The sequence below is a fragment of the Lepidochelys kempii genome, chromosome 3 (assembly GCF_965140265.1).
Source record: "Lepidochelys kempii isolate rLepKem1 chromosome 3, rLepKem1.hap2, whole genome shotgun sequence".
In the NCBI taxonomy this organism is placed as follows: Eukaryota; Metazoa; Chordata; order Testudines; family Cheloniidae; genus Lepidochelys; species Lepidochelys kempii.
Genome location: NC_133258.1, coordinates 162,408,063 through 162,433,895, shown reverse-complemented (window position 1 = coordinate 162,433,895; position 25,833 = coordinate 162,408,063). Strand labels below are relative to the sequence as shown.

The 25,833-nt window shown below is 41.8% G+C and overlaps 1 protein-coding gene across 1 annotated transcript in view; it reads left to right on the top strand.

Annotated features, from left to right (window-relative positions):
- TGFB2 (transforming growth factor beta 2) overlaps positions 1–24,545 on the top strand; it is a 74,276-nt gene extending 49,731 nt beyond the window's left edge. The window contains exons 3-7 of the mRNA XM_073338869.1: positions 14,613–14,745; positions 14,862–14,972; positions 16,858–17,035; positions 18,059–18,212; positions 20,743–24,545. Coding sequence (XP_073194970.1) covers positions 14,613–14,745; positions 14,862–14,972; positions 16,858–17,035; positions 18,059–18,212; positions 20,743–20,901 — 735 coding nt within the window. The 3' untranslated portion in view covers positions 20,902–24,545. The remainder of the gene's footprint in view (positions 1–14,612; positions 14,746–14,861; positions 14,973–16,857; positions 17,036–18,058; positions 18,213–20,742) is intronic.
- The last annotated feature ends 1,288 nt before the right edge of the window (positions 24,546–25,833 follow it).

Here is a 25,833-nt window from a genome sequence, read left to right as displayed (position 1 = left end):
AGTGAGCCTGGAAGGGACAATGTGGCGTTGCATACCACATGGGGGATATATAATTTGATTGTTAGCTTCCCACTCCCACTGAGTTCAGGGGTGGGGATTTGCATTGTGTGTCAGAGTTGCATTGCATTAATGAGATCCTATTCATTAGTTTTAAAAAGTACTTCCACGCCCACCACTTTCAAGGAATGAGAGTGCATGGGAGTCCCCTACCTACCTCTTTGGAGCTGAATTCAGGGGGGTTGGGAGGGGCTGGAGCCACTTCAAGGGGAAGGAGGTGTTCCCCAGTATGGTATGTGCAAGGATGACATGAGGGGTGGAGAGCTCCATGGAAACAAAGAGACCTGGTTAACTTTGCCATGTAGCAGATTTCACCTCATAGTCAGAGAGGCTATGATTTGAGCGTGTGCACCGGGGCTGGGACCAGTTGGTGTTCTTTCTGACCTGGTTAGACAGAAGTGAATGGAGCATGCATGGAAGGACTGGGTCCTAGTATTTGGAGTTAGTGTCATAGTCTTACCTTGGGAACAGTTGCAGTCAAAAATATAAAGGTGGGAAAGATTAAAACTAGGAAAGTAGCATGTGACAGCTATCACAAAGATAAACTTTCCTTGCCTTCTCCCGCTAGTTCTCCAGGTACCTGGGTCCCTCACCTTACAGAACCACCCCTTCAAGCTGAAAAAGATAGAAGGCAGCATCTTTGCTTCCCTAAGATCTTCTATTGACAGTACTCACCCATTCCTTTGAGGCCTCATCAGAAAATGAGTGCACTGCTTTTTGCTAAGGCCCAATAAAGGCACTAACTTCAGGACTCTATTAAGGCAATCAAGGACCTAGATGCACCAAAACACAAATCACCCAGGTCTTCAGCCCTCTATTTGATGTAATGGTGCCAGTGTCTTCTTTCCCAGAGAGGTGGGGTAGTGGCATGGAGCCCCATTCTTACTCCAGCAGCAGTAACAAGGGCCTTTCTTCCCTTAAGGGGACCCTTCTGCCACCCCTTCCCCACCCCCAGAGAGGCAGGGTTGGCAGCAAGGAGGCCTCCTTATATTTACTCCAGTAGCCAGAGTATGCTGTTTGAGAGGTTGGCCCAGGCCTTCTACAATCCTCTCCTCCTGTCACATAATAGATCTCAGAGTTAACACCCATTGAGATGCACAGGGAATTTACACTTCTCAAAGCTATTGTTTCTGTCTCCCTGTGGACTCAGGCGGACATGACTGCATTGGTTACATCAGGGGCATATATTCAAGATTTTCTTTACAGCCACAATGGCTAAAAACTTAAAATGAAAGTTTATTTTTGAGGTAATGACATGACTCCACAAGCTGGTCCAAGACATGCACTTATAGTAACTCTGATTGACTTTGTTTCCCCATCTGTCAAAGGGGAATAATAACACTTACTTACCGCACAGTGGCATTCTGAGGATCAGTGAAAAGCCCTGTGCAGATATGACGTGCTATACAGGTGCTAACTATTTCATCCTTGTCATCAAAGGAAGGCTCTCTCTCAGGAGCAGGAACCAAATTTCTTCTGTATTACACAGATGCTACTATCTTTGCAAGCCTGTAACAGGTGGATGGACCCACAGATATTTAAACTTGTCAAAAGAGCTATAATTTCTGTCCCTTTTCCTCCCTGAACCCTCCCTTTAATCAGTTCACAGTGGCTGCTGAACATCAGCACTCTGGAGAGTGGGAAGCTGGAAAGAAATAAAACAGCACAGCCACAAACACCAGAGAATGATCTTTCCTGCTCCCTCCCTAACCATCAACTCGAGAGCATTCACGCGATGCACTTTTGGATGTACATGAAGACTTTAGAGAATATTAGGAGGCTAAAGTACTTTTGGAGGAGGAATAAGATTAAATAAACAAGTCCTAGCATTCTCCAGTGGCCCTTGCTATGTTTTTAAAGATTTATGCCAAATGCCGGCTTTATTAGAAGTTGATCAGATAAAGCTCGGATGTTATGGGAATGTCTTTGTTCATCAGTGCTCTTGTCTGCTTTGAAGACTTCAGCACATCTTTCTTTTATTAAGGTGCTTCTCTATTTATGAATAAAGCCTGTGCACTCTTCTGAAAAGGCCCAACTTTTATGAATAAGCATTCCAAAAATAAATAGGTATCTTAGCAAAGCTGGAGAAGTGAAAAGCGCAGCAGGGCAGACTCTATCCACTCTAGTTGTTCTGAGAGGCATTGTTTTTAAGGTAGCTTTATTAGGTACAGACTGTCAAACAATAACATGTTAAAATGACTTCCCGTGGAACCGGCGCCATGTTTTGGTAACACATCATAAAGCATCGGGAAGCATGCAGTTGAAACGCTGGTCTTACTGTGGCTGCTATCTAAGGCTGCTATATATATGGGTACCTGATAGGCTGGTAGAAGAGAGGAATGCACCACATGAAACATTAGAGGAAGAAATAGTCAAGCTGAAATAAGCACACAGCACCAGGGTAGAGCCCAAGGGGGACATCAGGTTACAATGAAGAATTTGAAGAAACTGGGAGCAGCATTTTACCCTTTGTGTCTCAGGGCCCAATCCAAGACTCCAGTGGCATTGGATAAGCCCCTAAAAGCTGAACAGTAGAGTCTACACTTCAGACAAAGTTACCTAAAATATTTTAAGGGCCCCCTTTTGAGGTATAGAATGATGAGGCCATGGAATGTATCACCCCATTATAAGTCAGATTTAAATGTAAGCCACAGCCAGTGTTCCAAATACCACACTTACAATTCAGACAGTGGTTTGTCTTGTTTTCAGTTAGGGAGTACAGTTAGAACGAGATACTAAAAGCTTGGGCCAAGTTACACTCACGTAAATTTGAAGTAATTACATTTACTTCAGTGGAGCAACCCCAGATTAACCCTACTGTAATTGAGAACAGAACTGGGGGGCCTCATTTCTCTTTTGAATGAGAATTCCAATTGATTCAATGGGCTTGCTAAAGTAATGCTTTTTTCATGCTATGGGAAATGCTGGTCAGAGAAACTGGATTTGGGAATCTGAAGCAGGACAACCTATCTGTATTATAAACCTCACCTGAGGCATTTGACTTCACTTGGCTGGTTTTGCGATGGACTGTATATAAAGCAGCTTATTTTGATAGTTATCACAATTTATGTGATATTTTCCAGAAATTATACTTGTGCAATCTGATATTTAGCCTTCACTATAAATACACTGTATGCTGTGAAACTGGAAACTTTGTAGAATATGTAGGCATAACGGTTTTGTTCCCTGCAAAAGGAAAAAATGAATTGGTGAGGCGTGGCGGGTCAGTATAAAGTGTATGTCAGGGTCTATTTCTGCCTAACTGTTTTCTGTTTGTACTATAATTCCCTTTTGTTCCAAATACAACTTGTCGTGCGAAGCCTAGCACACACCAGTCCTTATATAGAGTACCTCTGGCTAATAATGCATATCAGTTGATTAGGCAGAGTCTAATTTTTTAAAAACTTTATATATTGTGCTTTTGGAAACTTGCTTCACCGACTGAAGTGCCGCTGTCTCCTGGCTGGATTGCAGCAACTGTTGGGGACAGGGTCTGGGAACCAATCTGTATCCTATTAGAAATTCACACAGGTGAATACATATTCACAGCTATACTTCATTGCACATGGAAATGTAGACCATTGACTGACAGAGATTATTTACAGTTAGTGGCAAGTATACCTTATTAAAGCAAAAGAGTGTCAGAGCAACTGAATACAGGGGTGCAGTATAGTATTTAGTATTTATAGCATATAGCAGTTAATACCCTGTAGGATACAGGGTTGGGCTGGGTTCCTACCCCCAAACTAGCAGGAGCTGGGGGTGTGGTGGTGGGAGAAGCTTCAGCTTCCATTTTGGGCAGAATTTCAGGAGTGATAAAGAACCTTGAGCTGTTGAAAGTCATCCTTTTGGCTGATTAAGGAGCAGAGATGACTGAGTTAGAAAGACAGTTTAATAAATCCTGGGTCAGAAGAATGACCACCATGGTATTACAGTGTCTTCTGGGCACTGACAAGAGTGTGGAGGTCCCTTGGCAAAAGGAGCTGACACTTTGCTCTGATTACTATTCATACAGGACTCCTTTGCCACTCTACAGAGAAAGGGCTTCTGCCACACAGCTCTGTCTTGGGAGCTAGAATAATTTGTAAAAAGGGACCCAGGCATGAGCAAAAATAAGGGAAGAGTGAAGCAGAGCACAGGGACCCCTTCTCTGCTAAAAGAAGAGAGAAAGGTACCCCCTTCTTTCGCTGGTGTGCAGGAACACAGATCCCCTTCTCCCATGAAATAAGAACTCCCTAGGCAGGGAAATCTGAAGAAGTTGCAGTGGAAAGAGCAGGTGCCTGGCAGGAAGAGTTGAAAGAAAACTGGAGTGGGACAGAGTAAAGGTTTGGATGGGAGGGAAGTTAATCATAAGGGGAAACTGGAGTTTAAGGAAAACAAGGCAAACCGAGAGATGGAAAGGAACAAAGAGGAGTGACTTATGGAGCCGGACAGGATCTTGGGAGATGTAGTAAGTCAAAACATTTGAAATTGGATAGTAAGTATGGTGCTAAAGTATGGAAATAAAATGTACATGAATGTGAGCTATAGATGTCAGGGGACATGACTATAGGAGGAGCAGGAAAGACCTAATTTTAGATGGGAGATGAGCACATGATCGCACAGAACTCTGAGGGTAGGGATAGGAGAGTGGAAAACCCATTCTCGCTTTGTTGGCTTTGGCTCCTAGTTGTTGGTACTTGAATAAAACATAACTTGCCTCTGGCAAGTTACTGTTAAATGGCTAGATAAATGTACAGGATTTTTTTGTTTTGCTTCATTTTGATCTGGCTTCTGAGCTATCTTAAAATCTTCTTCTAAACTGCAGGAAATTGCATTGAGTATTTCAAAATCTTCCAGAAGAAGGATTCCCGGTCATCCTTTCCTGTTTGTTGCTTACACAATGCAGAGTCTTCCCTCCTGGTTAAGTATAAAACATGCATTTGTAGAAAAGAGGTTGAGGAAAACCAGGGATGTCTCCCCAGCACCACACATTGTACCCACTCATGCATAACGTTCATTTGGCTGGCTAGGGCCTTCCTTGGAGGATAGGGATGCCTTCGGCATGGCCCATCCCATCACCACAAGATGATGCAGTGCTGTATCATCACATTTAGAGACCTGTCCATGATGACCACCTGAACTGGTGGTCAGCTTCCTTTTTGATCTGCTTTAACACTCCCCCATCCCTCCTCCATACCTTCAAAGCAGCTAGCAGGCCGATGTAGCTAGGTAGTTATTGTGCTCAGTGCAGCTGCATTGCCTGTAGATATAAACAGGATTTGGGTCTGTGTGCAATATGTTCTCTTTATTGGAAGCTTGCATGAAGAACGTGTCTGGCAAGTTCCAAGCAAATGTATCAGAGCGCTATAGATTTAAAAAACATTTTGGCAAGTACTTTGTACTTTTGGATTTTGGCAAGAACTCTGCACCTCGTGTGTTAGTTTCTAAGGACCAGATTCTGCCCTCAGTTAGAGCCTGTCCAGCACCCACTAAGTCAGTGGAAAGACCCTCGTAGACTTCAAGTGAGGTTTTGGATCAGGGCCATAGACCCCTGTAGGCCTATAATATTGCATAGGGTTGTATGGATCAGAGAGCAGATGCTGATTCTGAATATTTTGCAAAACCTGTTCCAGAAAAATCTTGAAAATTGATGCAGCAAATCTTATAGAAAATAAATGGTTGATTTCTTGTGCCGATGGTGAGAACCACTAAACAAGCAAATACATTTCGATCAGTTTTATCAGATAGTGGGGGGATCTTGTGAAATGTGCTGCAAAAGCTTTTCACAGCTAATTGACCACATGAACTTTCACACAGAATCATTAAAGAAGAGGAGAAGAGCAATCAGAGATGAAAGTGGTTTGCAATAAACATATAAATTTTTCTTGCTAGAGTGCAAGATTTTGATCCCAGTTCCTGAATTCGGCAGTAGAGTGAGGAGAAATTGAGGACTAACGTGGAGGTTGTTTTCTCAACCTTACTCCTTAGAAAGAGCTGGGTGAAGTCAAAGAGGACTGTCTGAGAATATCAGTGAAATCTGGGATCTGACAGGGAATGAGTCTCTTACTCACTAGAGCAAGTGGCACACACTTCAGAGGAACCAAAAGCTGCATATGTCAGAACTTGGAAACCTTTTCACGTATATTGTACAGGATGAGATAGCATCTGGTGACTGTTGGCATCTTACCTGGGGACACAGTGTAAACTGTAAAAGCAGTTATCCTGAGTGACTATTTACAGCCATGGTATTATGCACAGTGATCTGATCTCTCATGCTCCTCTGTTGACCAATATCAGTACATAATTTGTCATTGTTTAGGGCTGTACAGTACAAGGGATAAATATTTGAAAGAAGGTTATTTACATTATTGACAAAAGACCATATAGTAAAGGATATTGACTGATGAGTAAGGGAAGAATTAGTGAGTCTGCCGAGATGCTGTCATACAAAACAGTCTGAGATGTCTGAAGCAGCAGAGGAGAGGATGAAAGGATGGAATTTATAAGTGAGCCAACAGTATTTGGAAGGAGGAGATCAGGAGAGGGGAAACAGATTATTGACAGGTTTTTTCAAGAGAATACCCTCATTGCTAGTTCAAAAAAGAGCTAAAACCCATCTTAATTGATTATAGTTGCAACCCTATTTAAGGTGTTAACATAGCAGACAAGATAGTTATTTTAAGGTTGCCATTTGATTTTTGTGTTTTGAAAATTGTTCAGCAATTTTTTTAAAGGAAGAGTAAATTCCCCAAAATTTTTCCTAATACTTAGTGACTGTAATACCCAGCCCCAGGTATAAAATACCCTCATTATTGTTAAAGCTTGGCCTTTGATGTGTGACCAGAGTTTTCTAGGCTTTAATTGATGTACAAAAGCACAGTATCAGTCTGCATTTGCATATAGTCATTGCTAAACCGCAGTTGGGTTTTTTGTTTGTTTTTTTTAAGGAGGTGATGGATTAGCCAAAATTACCTAGTAATAAATTACAAGGTTCCTGGAACACTTGTTTATAGTTTTTTCTGTTCTTTCATTTTTTTAATGTAGTAGCTGAGTACCAGCAGCTGTTGGCCAAGCCACCATACCTGGATTACACTATAGACCAGATTCTGGAAGCCCTTATGCCTCTGGATAACTATGCAGTTGAATAGTCCAACTGAATTTAATAGGGTTATCTATGTATGTACAGTTATTCAGGTGAGTGAGTGTTTGCAGGATCAGGTTCTAGTTTGCAGCTGAACTATATTTACTCTAAGAAAGTTGCTTTGGAGTTCTAGTTATTTGAAGAGAATTTCTAATTATTTGAAGAGAGTTTCTAGTTATTTGAAGAGAGGTTCCATCTGTCTCTCTGTGGGATTCTTACTTTTGTCTGTGTGTGGGGAAGGGAATATGCTGTTTTATTATTTTGTTATTGTTTTAGAAGTTATTCATTCATCCCCTGTTTTCGCCACTTGTTGTGTGAAAAGGCCAATGAAAAGATTAAAACAGCATTTCTGTATTTGCACTGTTTAAAAAGTTAGACATTCAGATCCTCAGCTGGTGGAAATCAGCATAACTCCACTGAAGTGAAACAGAGCCACACTGCTTTACCCCATCTTAAGATCTGGTCTATCTTGAAAAAAGAGCTGTGTTTCTACTAGTTTCAGAAACTCTCCATTATTATTTATTATTGTATAAATAGCAGTGTAAATGTACACAGTGCTTTACAAAACACAGAATAAGACAATCCTTGTCTTCAGTTTTTACACTGGCAGCTGATATGTTTTGCCTAGTTATTGACTGAAAAAATGCAGTACTTTCTTGGGAGTGAGTAGACTCATACATGCACTAAGCAGGTTTATCTTCCAAGATTTTAATGATTTCAGCTAATTGTCTTGTTCTCCTAGTTTTTTTTTTTAAATGTCTTTTTAAAAGCTAAGGCACTGTAGTGTCTATTAAAAACAAAGCGGAACGAGTGGCAACAGCAACTGAGACTACATCCTGTACTAGAAATGCATTTGTAGTTTCCTCTAACATCTACCTGTGATGAAATTTGAACCCTCTTCATCATTGAATATAGTGACCCTACTCTTCGTAATTCCAGTCTCAGAAAAGCCTACTGTCTTCACAATGGATGGGGAGATGCCTACATATGTCCCTCCTTGCTAAGCAGTGAATGCACCCCTTTGAGCTTCAGGGTTAATTCATAACTGTTCAAACTTTATAGTGAGTCCCTTTATAGAATTAGTAAAGAGCAGCATGTTTGGTGAGAGCAAGAACAGAATGGGGAATGGCAGAGAGAGGGGTTTTTGGTCCTTATGCTACCACCACTATAAAATTTCAGCATAAGATATAATACTTTGGGGTCTTGTAGGCAATAAGCAGCATAATTGTGAATGCCCCATTTGTTTACAGTGCCTTGGGTGTATTCTGCAAAGATGCCCTACTGTAATCTGCAAAGGAGGAGATGGTATGATGAGATAACATGATTTTGGCAATTAATTGATCTTTAACTATTCATGGTAAATAGGCCCACTGGCCTGTGATGGGATGTTAGATGGGGTGGGATCTGAGTTACTACAGAGAATTCTTTCCTGGGTATCTGGCTGGTGAATCTTGCCCACATGCTCAGGGTTCAGCTGATCGCCATATTTGGAATCGGGAAGGAATTTTCCTCCAGGGAAGATTGGAAGAGGCCCTGGGGGTTTTTCGCCTTCCTCTGTAGCATGGGGCACGGGTCACTTGCTGGAGGATTCTGTGCACCTTGAAGTCTTTAAACCACGATTGGAGGACTTCAACAGCTCAGATATAGGTTAGAGGTTTGTTACAGGAGTGGGTGGGTGAGATTCTGTGGCCTGCACTGTGCAGGAGGTCAGACTAGATGATCATAATGGTCCCTTCTGATCTTAATAGCTATGAGTTTATGAGACTGTGGAACCCTTTTTTGCATCCATGAGGATTTATTCCTGTGAGTAGCCCCTTTGAAATCCCTGTGACTAGTCCTGCGAGTGCTCATCAGTGTGAGTTAGGGTTCATTAAACATTTGCAGGTAGACGAGGTCTTACGCATGTTTCTGTCTACACTGCTTCATTAGCTTCTCCAAATGAACTACAGTGTGTGTGTTTCTTTCACAGGGTACATGATAGTACATGATCATACCTGATATAAAGCATAGGCAACAGGGCAAGAGACACCTGGGAGTTTTGTTAAGGTGCCTTCAATTTATGAGTCTGTAAAAAGAAACTTGGTCCAGAATATTTAGCAGTGCCATTTTTTTTAGCAGTGCCATAGAAAACGAGCCCGTGAAGGAATGGCCCAAGTCTGGGAACCTCTGGTCTAGAATAATCCCATCCCTTAAGGATAAATACATTACAGATTACAAGGCGCTCGGATACAACAGTAATGGGGATCTTGGCGAGATTAACGAAGACATTTCTCCCAGCCATTGCCTTTACAGAGGGGTACCGTACGCAATAGGAGAGCAGGGAAAAAACAAGAAATTGCTCTCAGACGTCAAAGCATTACTGCCAAATAAAAGTGATACTATGTGTAATTATCCAGAACTTTACTGGATACAGTCCTCTTACCTGGATAATCTTTTCATCACGTGACCATATGCACTTGCATGCTGTATTACTGTGCAGTAACCCTTTTTAAAATTATGATTGTGCGAGCCCACGTGGAAGCTAGACCACAAAAGCACTTTAAACACACACAAGATCATTCACACATTTATCTTTATAAGCTGCAGGTATTTCACACAACTTTCACTCACCTTTTGCCTAGCTGGGGCCTGATTTTCAAAGGCGGCTTCGCTCATACACCGCTAAAGCCGTGTGTACACAGACCGGTGCATGGATGCTTTTGAACATTGGCGCTGACCCCTGTGTGCATATATCGCCGGTACATGTGCGCGATGGGGTTTGGTACATGTAAATTCTGCCCCCTAAGCCTGCACGTGGTTGAATCTGTCACCTTCACACGCAGGTGATATTGCACAAAAAGCCAGGTTGGGATCCAAATGAAGATCAGACTCTTTGTAGCTGGTCAAAGGGAGGGATTAGAGGAGATTCTAGAGGGACATGTGAAGTGATTGATTTATCCAGTGGGGATTTTACCTTAGTGCCCCTCTCCGCACCTCCAGAGTCATTGATGTCTTTCCTTTCTTACTCCACTATTTTCTTCTATCCTCCATTCGTATGTGGAAGTACATGGTGCTTTGCAGATAATTTAAACAGGCAGGGTCCCTGCCCCAAAGACTCCATAGTCTAACTCAGGGGTGGGTAAACTACAGCCCGTGGGCCAGATCCGGCCCCTCGGGGCTTTGGACCCCTCGCCGCGCCACTCTGGGAATAGGCCACGTCCCTGCAGCCCCTGGGGGTGGGGCAGCAGAGAGCTCCGCATACTGCTCTTGCCTGTGGGTACGTCTCCCAAAGCTCCCATTGGCCAGGAACGGGTTACCGTGGCCAATGGGCGCTTTGGGGGAGGTACCCACAGGCGAGGGGAACATGTGGAGCCCTTTGCACTCCCCCCCACCCCCCCGGGGCCGCGCAGGGATGTTGTGCCAGCTGCTTCCCGGAGTGGCGGGGCCAAGGCAGGCAGGCAGGGATCCTGTCCTGGCCCCGGTGCTTGCTGCTGCCGCCCCGGAGCCACTCTAGGTAAGCGGTGCCAGGCCAGAGCCTGAACCCCTCCTGCACCCCCACCCCCCAACTCCTTGCCCTGAGCCCCTTGCCGCATCCCGCACTCCTCCGCACCCCAACCCCCTGCCCGAGCCCCCTCCTGCACCCCACACCTAGCCTGCACCCCTGACCTGAGCCCCGTCCTGCACTCCACACCCCTCCTGCACCCTAACCCCCTTCTGTGAGCCCCCTCATGCCCTCCTCTGCCCCAACCCCTTGCCCTGAGCCCCTTCCTGCACACCACACCCCCTCCCGCACTCTGCCCCTGCACCCCAACCCCCTTCCCGAGCCCTGCAAGCAATTTCCCCACCCAGATGTGGCCCTCAGGCCCAAAAGTTTGCCCACCCCTGATCTAACTCATGCACATGAAAGTCACAAGACAATATTTCAGGTCAGAGAAGGTGCTGAAACATTGTCAGAGGGGAGAGCGGCATAAAAAGAAAAGCTTCCCAAAAGGAATGGGCTTTAAAGAGTATGTGATAGAGATGGCAGGTCCTAGTGTATGGGAAGTGGAAAGGTTGTTGCCATTGTGGGGTATGACCAGAAATAAAGTGCACAGCAAAAAGTATGAGAGAAGGACAACAGGGTAAGATAGGAGAGAGGATGTGGAGTGTTATAATCTCTGTTCATTTATAGAACACCTTTTTCCTGTAAGGATTCCCAAGCACTATCTAGAAAGAGGAGTCACTTTGTCTCCTACTGGGTGGCTGCTTCACAGTGCACAACAATACTATGCTGCAGTGTAGGAAAGGAAGTGAAGAATACTTTATCTGACTGAAAGTGCAGGAGGAATTTTGGTCAGTAGATTGTAACGATCCATACTGGTATTTGGCTGGCACAGTGGGGCTAGTGTGCCCTTACCCCTGGGGGAAAAATGTCATGGGGTCTTTCTTGATCAGCAGCAGTCAGGGCACTGATTTTATGTATCTTCCTAACACCATATGGGGGTGCTGATTCAACCTAGAGGGAAGACAGAAACACTCCTGCTGATTCACCAATATCACTTAAAGCAGCACCCATAGTGCTTGGAGGCCTCCCATCCAAGTACTGCTCAAGTCTGACTGCTTAACTAGCAATACTGATAACATAGGTTAGCTGAGCACTGCTTAGCTTGCGAATTAATAACCCGGCCTGAGGTGCCATAGCTTTCTGCTCTTCCTGCAGATGCTGTGAATGGAAGGAGGAGATAAGTCTCCCGATCCAATAATGTAATGATGATCACGTAACCTTCACACTGAATTATTCCCATTCTACTGTTTCTACACATTTCTCATAATACTTTCAGTTCTGATAGCAAGACTGGCTTTCAATGCACTACCGTATGTGCAGGGTGAGTGAAATACGCTCTGTCTCTCATGCCTGGTGAATACAGATAGTGTTCCACTTGCCAGCAGGCTGTCATGGGGGAGAGGGGAAGAAAGGGGGTAGGAAGACATGCTCTTTGGGGACTGGTTCCCTCCCTTGGCCAGTCCCCTCTACTCTCTCAGGGCCCACCTGAAGATTCTTAACTTGTCTCAGGCCAACCATATCAAATCTACTTGCATTAGCAAATGGCTTTTTGCACGTTTTGCACTTTAGAGACATATCATGATATGAAGAGTCAAACCTGCTGTGAGGTGTGACTGCACAGAAGGGCGGAGATGAGCAGAAGTGCTGGGTCCTCTTCAGCTCTCTCCTGAGAAGCATGCGTCCATCCATCCATCCATGCAGCATGGCCGCTGTGTTGTCTTCTTAGGAACACTTGAAGTGACCCAATATAATTCCAAGGGAACCCAAAGTTATATCTGTGCTGCCATTGGATTTTCGCAGCTGTAAATACTGATTCCCTCAGCCCCCTCAGGCACAGGTGAGGAATGGGAACCTTTTTGCTGCCTTCATTCGCTTGCTGTAGAGTTTTGTGAACACTTAGTTTGAAGAATGCATTGTGAAAAAATTGGCTCCAGTTCTGAAAGGTGCCGAATGCCCGCAGTGCCCACTGAAGGAGTTCACCCATTTCTGGGAGGGACTCAGCAGCTTGTAGGATTGGACCAATAGCATCTTGTGTACCCCTTCTCTCCCAGTCCTGCAGTAGGAGTCTGTGGGAGGAAGAAAGGCTCCTTCCTTGGAGTAAGAACTTACCATTCTGTTGTTCTTGTCAAGAGACAAATCCAGGGCTGCTTTCTGAGAGGAGAGATCCAAATACAATTCTCTGATCCGTGGCATGCAGAGGCTCCAACGAAGTCAGTGGAGAAATACTGCATCTGGGGCAGTATCTGAGACTAGACTAATTCCCTTTGTTTCATGATGAAAAACCTATTTCAATCACATGGCCTATTTTCGTTCCTGTTGTCCATGATATTTTCAGGTGAATTTTACCATCTCATTTGCTGATTATGTACCAACAAAATGCTGACTTGGGTTGAGAACACAGGATGGAAAAATGAACATGTCTGTCTATCATTCATTTTAGAGATGGATTCAGACTGTGGGGAAAAAAACCATGAACTGGCATACCAATGGGTGCAAACTGATGTTATCATTAGGTCTTGATTAAAATGTACTTAACATGGCATGACGTTCCAGCTTCCTGAATAAAAAAAAAAGAAAAGCATCAGTGTAGTAATGGCGGGGAACTGGGCAGTTCACAGACGCCATAAGTCCAAGTTTTTCTTCCTAGATATGGAAGGAATCTGTGATTGCATGCAGTGCGGTGATTGCTTAGTTGTTTGGAAATAAGGGGAAGAATTTGTTGCACTTGAGAATCTGGAAAGGTGCTGCAGTATCTTATAGAGGTAGAAATAGGGTTTTGCTAATGAAGTGTGTGCTCAGTACTAGGTTGTGATAAACCTGTTGGCATAAAATACAAACTAAGTTGGAATGAAAATTTGGGTTAAAAAAAGCATCCTAAACAATACAAAATAAATAGAATAAAAGGCTATATTCAACTAGGATTTACACTGCTTTATTTTGCTGTATCCTCTACAAACAACTGCGTAAGCTACATCTTCTTGCAGTTGTCTGTAATACAATGAGCATTCATGTGGCCAGTAACCCTGAGTCAGAGTAGTATTAGACATTAGTAGCTCTAACAAGGTAATACTTATGTTCAGATGAACTGTTCTTAAACAATATAACAGTATCATCAATGTACAAAGCACAAACAGGCTTTCTTTTAGCCTGTGGTGTGCATGTGTTAATTTACCCAACATATATATTATGGCTAATGTTGGACTAGCCTCACGAACTTGAATGTTGGAGTTTATTCCCATTGCTCCACCACTTCTGCAGCATTGTAGTGCAGGGCAGCATTTTGTTGCTGTCATTTCTCCAGATTTCCCTTGGAGAACTACATGGAAGACAGTGCTTTTGTTTCAGGATATAAGCTGATTACTTAAGTGGTTACTCTATGTCTACCCAGGAAAATACTTTGTAAGTCTAGGTGCAAATATGGGGATTCCTCACCCCTTTTTGAAGCATCAGGTATATTAGAGGTAAGATATATTGCACTAGGGAGAGTTATGAACTGCAACTTGGCAACTCCAGTGTCCCTATGACTGCACAGAACTATAGAGTAACTGGCGGTGGACTATATGCACTACTGGTTCTGGAACAGAATAATAGATGGAAAAGACTTAATTTGCCAGTATCTTTCATGTCACTTTTACCACAATATGCAGATGACTTAATCCCTGATCTTGTGCTCTCTGAAGTCAACAGCAAGTCTCCCATTGATCGAGCCTTATCCTGCATCACGGCTTAGTATGCATTTTTGTGTCAAAATGCCTGAATGTCTATCTACCGTGTGTATGTGTAGATTTCTGTAACATTATTTATTAGCATACCACTCTGTTATTAGAAGCTCTTACAGAGTGTCCATTTTGATAAGTCTGAAAAACTGTAATCTACAGACAGTCTTGACTTGTTCACTGTTTCTTTCAGGTTGTTAAATCCAAAGAACTACCTTCACCAGGACAGCGCTACATTGATAGCAAGGTAGTTAAAACAAGAGCTGAAGGGGAATGGCTGTCTTTTGATGTCACTGAAGCTGTACACGAATGGCTCCATCACAAAGGTGATGAGTAGTGCTCTTCTCTCTTGCCTTCCCACCCCAACTCCTCCTCCATAACCTGAATTATTTCAGGGTCACTGCAAATGTAAAAATGATCCCCCCACTTTCATGTTTTGCAGAGAGGAACTTTGGATTTAAGATAAGTTTACATTGTCCATGCTGCACCTTCGTGCCTTCAAATAATTATATTATCCCAAATAAAAGTGAAGAGCTAGAAGCAAGATTTGCAGGTAACAAAACAACAACAAAAAACGGGGTGGGGGGGGAGGTAGGGGTGTACGAAGGGCAGTGATGTTTGCTGATTAAAAGATAGAAATAACAAACTTTATATGGTCTCTTTAAAATATAAAATACAACTGATTTGGGGGCCTGAGGATGATGAACTAGAGAGCTGTGACTCTTTGTTGGGGGGTGGGAGTGAATGGGATGATTGAGGACACATGGGTAAAGCCATGTCAACACTATAAAATGTAACTGTTCCACAACTGAATCAAGGAGATTGCACTGCCATAAGCACAAATGGTTCAGTGCATCCACGCTAGCCTGTTCCAAACCAGTTTAGCTTCAATGCCCTATCAGTATCTATCTCACAATTCAAGGCACAGCTCCCAAAACAGTGGATTCTGGGAGATTTTGAAGTCACCAGTGCACTGGTGCACATAACTGAGCCGACACAATATTTCAGTCTGAACTATTTTATTGCTGTCCACGCTGGCACTAAAATGGTGCAGAGCCACAATAGTGCAGACTAAACCATCGATTAGCACTGGTGTAGGCAGGTCTAATCCAGACAGTGTTTAGAGCACATGCAAACTGTTTGCAGCACTTTTGTCTGTGAACAGGATGTGTTTTACAAGTGTGCAAGAGGGACTAAGCAGTTCTTAACATGGTAAATTTCTCTAGTATAGACAAGGCAGTAGTCAGGTGTTTTGCTTTCCATTTCCCCAAACAAATGAGTAATGTCATTTTGAATTTGGAGGGCAGAAGAGCCATTCACATAACACGAAGAATGTCCTGGTGCCAGACACTGTTTGGCCGATCACAAGATACCATTTTTGGAAGGGTAATTGTTTTGCGGCTGATGTAAAATCATATCAGGCCCCGCTGTTAGTGAGTACCTGCAAATGGACTCCCAAATCTTTGGGGGATGCTAATGGCTCCAGTTGCACCTGGGTGTTTTCACTTGGTTATATCTCTGCTGTAACATTTCAATATGCATTAACTCTTAACTGTAGCATAGATCATTTGGGGAAGAACTATACAGTATGTGCCAAATTTGTATACATGACCTACAATGTTGTATCTGTTGAAGTCCTTTGTCCTACTGAATAAGACTAGTAGTGATCTAAGATCATTGTCAATGGCTTCCAAAAAATTTAATTAATCCCAATATCAGTGATCTCTAGTTCCAGTAAAATTATTTTAAAGTCCCCACTGCCATGTATGTACCAGATTAAGGGGCTGGAAGGATTGATTTATGAAGAAAGATTAGCAGGACAAAATAATATGTACTGGTTAGTAATATGGAAGATTGGAGAACAGTGTACAAGCATTTGAAAGATGTAGATATGAAGAAGGAAGAGGAATTGCTCAGATGGCATAATGGGGTAAAATAGGAATAATGAAATGAAATTAAGCAAAGAAAAGTATAGGTGAAATGTCAAGAGATGATCTAATGATGCTTTCTGGCCTTAAAAGCTATAAATCTGAAAAAAGTGAGATTCCATTGGATTGGTCTCTCACACAAAGTGGCAAATGCGGGTCATTTAAAACTAGCATAGACTAGTAGACTAGAAACTGGACTTTCCCACATGGATAGGTGATCCAATCAGTCTATTTCATCATTAATTTTGATAGATCTATTAATTGCCTTCAAAAAGCCATTTAGATAGACTAAAATTGGGGGAAGGCCAATATGTCAAACATGAGGGTATATGATGCTATATATACCTTAATGCAGAGATCTCAGGTTGTGATTCCCTGCCCCCATGACACACCTAGCTGATGTCCTCACCACCGGTTTTCTAAGAGACAGATTTTTTTTAAAGAGATGGTTTATATAATTTGTGAAGAAAAAGCAACACAATGTTTATCACCAAAATGTATTTTTTGAAGGTATTGATGACTCCTACATATATTCCAGTGGTGATGGGAAAGCTTTCAGGTCCAGTAGGAAAAAATACAGTGGGAAGACCCCACATCTTCTGCTAATGTTATTACCCTCCTACAGACTTGAGTCGCAACAGCCCAGTCGGCGGAAGAAGCGTGCTTTAGATGCTGCCTATTGTTTTAGGTAAGTATATGTATAAAGTCAGTTTACTTATATTTACTCCTACATGCCTAAAGGTGTAACTTGGGTTGTTTCTAACATGATCTGATAAATTTCTTTTTATTGAGTGTTAACATAGAACTCTCAGACAAGTTAGGTCAGTCTGTAGTAAAACCGACATGTTCATATGGGATCTGAACCTAACAGGAGATGATCACCTGCAATTCCCATAGAAGTTAATGAGACTTGAGAGTGCTCATGACCTTTAGAAAACAGGAAATCAAGATCCACCAGTACTAGTCCCCAACCACACCAGTCATGTAATCACGGGAAATAGTTCATATGAGGACGCTGACCTCCTCAGAGGAAGTTCACCCTGGCAGAGTCTGTACCTGTACGAGCTGGGGGAAACAGTCCTTCCTAACTTAAATCTGGCAAACAGTTGTATATGTGAGCAAAAATAATTGTGGCTACGCATTGCATTCCAGTATACTCTGAGCTACTATTGGTTTCTAAGTAATTGTTTCTTTTTCTTCTTGAATCCCAGGAGTGTAGCTTCTGCCAGTATGCCATGGTTTAAAGAATTACAGCTGAGTCACATAATTCCATAGGGGTTGGTCAGTCGCCCTGCATGTTTCCCCATTGCAGAGCCACAAAATCTTAAGTCTCCCAGGCACTGTTGTTTCCACACAGGAGACAACTATAGATTAGTTTTTCAAATATATGCCTCTGCTTCAACATTGGTAGACTAGTGACTGATTAGTGCTTCCCCTGTACATGGGATAACCTGTCAAACTGTATCTTAACATCAGGAGTGAGGCATCTATGGGTCTAACTTCAGTGAGACCGCAGATTTGGTCCTTAGTACTTGGAATTGAAATCATTGCTTGGGCACTGTATGGAATCTTACAGTGTGAATTAGTATGAGAGTCAGGGTTGAGCTCACCTGTAAAGCATTATGCAGAAAGCAATTAAATGGATTCACCCCCCCACACACACACACATTGTGGTTCTGACCAATGCATTTGTCTGTATTTTTATTTCCAGAAATGTGCAGGATAATTGTTGCCTGCGTCAACTTTATATTGACTTCAAGAGGGATCTTGGCTGGAAATGGATTCATGAACCTAAAGGGTATCATGCTAATTTTTGTGCAGGAGCCTGTCCATATTTATGGAGCTCAGATACTCAGCACAGCAGAGTAAGTCCTAGCTTTTGAGAACTTTGATTCATGTGACTTGTATTAGAACATCTATGTAAAAATCTTGGGTTGAATTATATCATCCTTGCCCCCAAATGCCAAAAGCTTTCATAGTGCAAAACATGTATTATTTTAATGATTTTCTTAGGGTGAATTTCAGCCCTGTAGAGGGGACCAGTACAAGGCCTCCATTTAGAGATTAAGTGGGACTTATGTGACCTTTTGCTGGCCCTCTGCAAAAGGAGTGAATTTCATCTTAATAATGAGCCCATCACTGTGACATACGGATACATCACACATGTTATAAACATCAAGGAGAGAGTGCCTGAGTTTCACCACTGGCCCAGCTGAGAAGTTGGGCCTTGCCTTGCTGTCTCTGGAGGTTAACATGTTCTAGTTTTGCTAGACTACCTGAGAAAATGGAGCTCCCACTAAGGATTCCCTTTCTTCCACCTACAAAGTTGCAAAAGCATGGTATCCGCATGGGGAAGCGTTCGCTGCCACTGGTTGGACCTTAGCTATTGTTTGGATAACTGGAGGGATTTGGTTACCACTGTTGATCTGCCACCTTTCACAAGTTTCCTAAAAACTGAATAGATGTGATTTATTCCCTAGCTTTTGGTCTACTGTTAAGATTCAGTAAATGTGAAAAGTTAAACTTGTCTCCAGATGAGTGACTCTTCAGCATTGTGCCATGGAATCTGCAGCTGGATTCAAACCAAGAATGATGGCTCCCATTCCTCAAGCCTTCTTTAAAATATGAGATTAGCATTAGCAAGCAATTGGATTTCAGTACACTGAACAGTAATCTTGTTTTCTCTAGTATGAGAAAATCTTATAGTCCAGGCCTGTGTTGATATTGAATATAAACAATGCACTGCATATAAACAATTCACTGCATATACGTGGCTGGCTGGCTGCATCAGTGTAGTCCAGTGGGGTCAGCAGGCTCAGATGCAAGAGAGAAGTCTAAATTCCCTCTGATACACAGCAGTAGTATGCAAAGTTTGGAGCAGCACTTGTTTTTTAAGGAAGAATAACTGTCATGGTCACAAATATGTGGTTTGGACAGGTACCCAACAAGGCAGAGGTTGCTTAATAAAGTAGTTAGTGTTGCTGCACTGAACGGGACTTCTGTCTCAGCTGCGAACCCTGTGCTGAAGCTCTGGGGAAAGGTCACTTAGTGTTTAACTAACACATTAATGGCATCCTCGGAAATACCTGTGTATCATGAGTGGGTAACCTACATACTTCCCTTAGAGAAAACCATTCTGCATGTGCATCTCCTATGGCATGAAAGCGGCTAACTTGGCCGTAGTTGGTTCCAGGCAAGAGTTTTGCGATCAAAGTCACAGTTAATCCATAGCAGCAATAATGGACATAGCAGCATGGGAGAAAAACCAAGCGATGCCTAACTCAATGAAGGGTTCACTTTTCCCTTTGATGCACTTGCAAAACCAACATCAGTTAACAGTCAACTAAAATCTGAAAGCATAAATATGGCTCTTTCAGTGCCTACCCCGTTAACAGAATGTAATGTACATCTAATACATCTGGATTTAAAGGGCTGAATTTCCAAGGTAGTCGCCTTAGAAAAATACCCATAAGTCCATTGTGCCCTTGAGCCCCCATATCTGTGCACAAATCAGGTCAATGTATGTGCAAATAAAATAGTTTTAAAAGAATTTCCTCTCTTACTCACCTGCCAAGACCTAAGTTTAGTGTTGTGCCTTTCTCCTCCAGCAATTGATTACTGTGTATCACTGTCACTTTAAAACATTGTAGAGCGTGAACTCAGCTCAGTTCTTGGCAGATAAAAAACCTTTCCGTTCAACTCTGACTAAGCTTATTTACCATTAATGGAAGTTTTGCACACACATTATGATTTACTTATATCATTTTTTTGCCTAGTGTTTTGCAGCCAAGTAAGAGGACAAGGCCTCTGTCCCAAAAAGCTAACAATCTAAATAAACGGGACAGCACCTCAAGGGTATAAGAGAGCCTCAAAGCAAAAGAATGCTGAACATCAGCACCAAATGTGTTATTTGTGAAGCCTGCAGTCACACACAGTGTTGTACAGTGAATTATCTGTGCCAGAAGCCATACATACCCCTGATGGTTTACAAGCTGGCACAACACAGTACAAAACTGAACAGAGTTTGGAATGATATTTCTAGATGGAAAGTGCTATGGAACAGGTTTTTAGAAGTCTGTTGTAGCAGGAAAGGCTGTCTTGCTGTATACTGGCATCTGTTGATGATAGGCACAGGGTGAGTGATGTAGAAGGCATGAAGTTGTATTTGGCAAGGAAGACAAATGGGATGAGATGTATTGTTAAAGTGTAAAGTGTGACCAGGGCTATAGGCCTAATCCAAAGAGTATAGAAGTCAATGGGAGCCTTTCCACTGACTTCACTGGACTTTGGCTCAAAGTCTATAGGAGCAAGTGATGCTAGAGATGGAGATAGGCATTGATTTGTGGACACAGTGATAAATGTTTTCATCCCAGTTTTTTTTCTTTCTTCTTCAAGGTACTCAGTTTGTATAACACCATAAATCCAGAAGCATCTGCCTCTCCGTGCTGCGTGTCCCAGGATTTAGAACCCCTCACCATCCTGTACTACATTGGCAAAACACCCAAAATTGAACAACTTTCCAACATGATTGTAAAATCTTGCAAATGCAGCTAAAGATATCCCTGAAACAGCAATAAACAAATATGTAAAAATAACCAAGGAAGAAAGAAAAAGAGATTAAGAAAGAAAAAAGAAAATCTAAGTTCATCAGTGTTAAAAAATACAAAAATAATAAAAAAAAAACCTAAAAAGAAGAAGAAAAGCGGTACTAGTCCGAACTGTTTGAAAGTTTGTGTGTTTTGTTTTTTTTAAAACTGGCATCTGAAACAAAACATTGAAGGCCTTTATCCTACACTTCTCCTACTCAGTTAGTGAGATAGACAAGAAGCAAACAAAAAACAAAAACAACAACAAAAACAAAAACAAAAAGAACCACACCTTTTAAAAAATAAACACTGGAAGAATGTGTTAGTGTTACTATGTGAAAGGAAAAAACAGGAAAATCCCATTAAGTGGAGTTGCTGTATCTGTCCCATGCCTTACTTGATCTCTCTGTATTGTTATGCGATAGACATCCTACCCATTCTTTTTAGTTTTAGTGTTAACAGTGCATTATTTATTTGTATGTAAAAACTATCACATGAACATTTCTTCGCCATTGGAAAAAAAGAAACAAATGTGGACAAAGTGGAGACCAAATAAACTGCCAGAAATATGTTGAATGCTTAGGGGAACTCAAGCTCAAACGATCCTGAAAATAATGGTTAGTTTAGTTCAATTAAAACAGAAGTCAGTTATTACATTATTGAGAAAATCTGCCTTAAAAATGCCTTATTTTACATGCCAGCAGCCTAGGGAGGCTTCTTTTAAAGTCTCAAACCCTTGTTTTAAATACTGAAAAACTTACTAATAAAGGACGCTCTGTTTCAGTCTCAAAGACAAGTCTATAAGATTTTTTTTTTTTACTGTAAATGATTAAAATGTCAGTTTAGTAAACCAGTGAAATATTTAACATGTACTGGTCTAATCTTCAGACCTTAATATGTTGCTGTATAGCTATGCTATGGGATGTTTTGTTCTTTTGGTATATGTAACCATACCTATAGTATTACAATAGGTGGGTAGTAAAAGCCAGCTTAATTGGAAACATATCTGTAGATCTCTATTGTAAACTATTAAAAAAATTAAGTACTTTATGTGTAATGTGTAAATTTTCACCATATTTTTGTATTTTGTAATACTGTCAACTCTCATGAGTTTGAATTTGAATTTGGGGCTCTTTTTGATCACTCAGTCATGTGTTTCCCTCTAGCTGGCCAGTATGAGTAGAGTCCCTATATTTTGACTTGCACTACAAATACATGTTTTATAATAATTTGCTATACATATGCTTTGTATATTGTTCATCATTATGACATAAGCTACCTGACTCCATTTGTTTTTTGTTTTACAAAAAGGATGGATTAAAATGGTCTCCTCCTCCCCTCCCCCACATCCTAGTTCATCCACGTTTGTAGCAGTGAATCGCAACGCGACTTAGCGTTTTAAACCCAGTTTTGTTTCGTTTTCTCGGCTAAAGACAGTCAAACGGATGGATAAAAGAGCAAGATTTTCAAGAAAAGATTTTACAGCCTAAGTGATATGAGGCTAGGGCCCAGTCCTACAAACCCTTACACACAGTGAAATTCACTACTGTGCAGAGGGCCAAGACAAAGCACATGTATCACTGAAGCCCTAAAAACAAGGCTTGAGTGGGACTTAATCACTTTAGAGGCCTTGTGTTGGCCTTTGTCACAGCAATGATTTTTCACCTGCAGTTAGTCTATGGGAGTGATCCTTCTCCCACAGAGGTCAGCAGAAGTTTTGCCACTGACTTCTGTGGCAGCAGATGAGGCCTAGTGAGAGTGTTTGCATGTGGAAGGATTTGGAGGATCGGGCTCTGTGTCTTTGTTTAATCTTTTTTTTTCTTCAGATAACACCTTTTCTTTTTCCTCTTTCTAAAAAAAAGGAACATAAGTCTTCTAGGAAACTCCTTTGGGCCCTAACAATCTGCAGAGTACTCTAGAGAGAGTAAAAAAAGATCTACATCGTACACGTTGTTTAAAAAAAAATGAATAGCAACAGATCCCTAACCTAGAACCAAGAGGTGTAAAAACATGAAAAGGAACAGTTCAATTGATTTTACATTATAAATTGTTCTGAATGGCAAAGCTTGAAGACTGTGCAAGGAAATATGACAACTGGATGTAAAGGGCACATTCCCTCAAATACAATACAGGAACAGGACCTAGGGTGAGATCCTGGCTCCATTTAAGTTAATGGGAGTTTTGCCATTGACTGAAATGGGGTTGAGATTTTACCCCTGAAGCTTTAAAACAAAACATTAGGGGCCTGATCCTCCACTGTATTAACTTGAATTTAGGATAGTGTAACTCCATTGACTTTAGCCGAGCAACACTGCTGTAAAACTGAAGTAATATAGTGGAGAATCAGGCTCAAGGTCTGGATTCTGCTCCTTTGATTTGCACAGACAGTTCCCATTAACTTCACTGGGAGCCTGCGCTCATTGCCGAGATCAAAATGTAGCCCTGTGAATAATCTGACCCTGCCTATTGTCTCAGTGCAGAGGAGGTATATGAGGGTTTGTATGTGTGTGTGGTTCTTCTCTTATTATTATTATTTATTATTTATTTAGCAAATTGAAATTAACAAATGAAGGGTCCAATCCTACAAACACTTGCAGGAGCCATGTTTACTATCCCGAAGAGACCCGTGGAAATAAACAAAACTCTTTGAGGTAGAAAGCACCGTGACTGCTGGCGTTTGCAGCATTTAGCCCTCATCTGTTTTATTAGCTTCAATATCTGAATTCTATGGGTGGGGAGGAGGGGACAAGGGTTGGACAATTTTAAAAAAACCCAACTTGCCATTCACAATTGAAATGTGGCAAAACCCTGGTATTGAAGCTTGATGATTTGAAATAGCGGAATCTGAGATGCTATTGGTGTACAACTACACTCACTATGTGCTGGATGCAGGCAAAAGTTTGGGCCAGGGAGATGGGTATGTTTTAAAAAATCTGAGAATAATGCCTTATAATTGCATTAGGTCATTTCTCCCAAATTGGATGAAGTTTTGTTTTGTATCTTTTCCTCAGAAATGCACTGATAGTATTTGAAATGTTCTATTTTACAGCTCCTAAATCTTTTCTTTTTTGGTTTATTTTTAGACATATAGTTCCCGTTAGTGAATAAGGATATTGGGCCTGATCCTACAAAGGGCAGACAGAGCTCCTTTGGGGTGAAACTCACCCCTGTGGAGAGGGAGGCCCTGGCACCATTTAAGTTCAGTGTAAAGCCTTAGAAAGAGGTGTAAGTGGAAATAAAGAGGCGCAGAGGCGCATACTATGGGGCCCCTCTGTGAGGTGCTGATCTTCTCAGCTTGCAGTGAAGATAGTGAGGAATTAAGGATACTCAGCACTGGGCAGGAGATACTCAGGACCTCACAGGATCAGACTCAAAGGGAAGGGGTGGGGCTGAGGAACACATCTCAGCACTTGGCTGGTTGGGTTAGGACAGCATTTTTTGTGTGTTTAGCAGCAATACAGTTGTATGGACAGCATGGTTTAAAAAAAAAAAAAAGGAACATAAGAACAGCTGTGTTGTATTTTGATGACCCATTACCTTGTATTTTAACACAGTGTATGTCTGTTTTTGTGGTGCTCTAGTGGTAAATAAATTATTTCAATTATATGCTTATGTCGCATTCGTATGGCAGTCTTCTTCTGACATAAGAAATCCCTCAGTTCAGTACTGTATGTCTCAGCCTAATGTGGGAAGTAATTTTTGCATACTTGCTCTTCAGATTGTATTCTGGGGCCTGAATCTAACAAAAACTGTTCTCTGTATGGATGGATCTCTTCTTTGCTCTGTTTTAGTGCAAAGATTACATAATCCATGCAGTGCTTTTTTCCCTTTCATTGCAGGATAAATACAGGCATATTGATTGACAGAAAATTGTTCCAGTTGAATATAGTGCCAGCAAAAGGTGTTCTGGATTGACAGTCATGGAGACTAAAGTCTTCTGTATTCATAGTTACAACATAGGCAGTGGTATTGTAAACCTCTGTTACACCTCCTCATCGCTGGTGCCAGACCCTGATCTGTACAACGCATAATCAGTCTAGAACCTCTCTACAGAGACTGCCTTCAGTCTCTTACCAATTGCGTGGCGGGCTTTCGCTGCTAGATCTGGGGTTTGAATCCAGACCAGGTCAACCTGGTGGTGACAAAGTAATTTTGACTTCTGTCTGTTCAGTTGTGCTAGGTGAAGTGAGTGGGTGATCTGAGTCCAGTTCTTGATCCACATAACAAAGGCTCTTGCCCAGCTCAGACCTCGAGATAGAACTCATTGAAATTGTACAGTATTGACATTGATGAGCTACATAGTCACTGTGAGGTCTTGTCTCGTGCAGTTTTCCCACACAGTCTCATAAGAGGTCACAATCCTGCCTGCTCTTTGTTCTGTCATGTGTTGGCTAAGTGTGTGTGTTATACTCTACTTGCAAACCACTGTGTTTATAGTGGTTTGTTCATAGCAGAGAAATAGTTACATGGTTCTATTTCTCTCAACAAGTAATTTGATTCCACAGTTTGTTATGAGAAGAGTCTTTCCCACCCCATTCTGCAATTTACAGTCACGTCATCTGAGCAATTAAGAATCAAGGGGCCCAATACCACAACTTTTACTCCCTGGACCATCAGTAGCCTTAGTCACATGAGTAAACGTAACTCAAATGAGGGATGGTCACAGGGCTAGACCACAATGTTTTAAGATGAATTTATTAATACTATATATTAAAAAGTGTTTTCAAACATAGAAGCTGATCGCAAGGAGTGCAAAGCAAGTGCAATTCCTGTTGATTTCAGTGGGAGTTAAGAGGCTATCCAAGAAATACTATGCATGCCTTGGTGCTGAAGAAAAGACCCATCTGTTTGTACCTGGTTATTTAGCATATTTTGCTAATAACAACAAAAGGACCCCGAG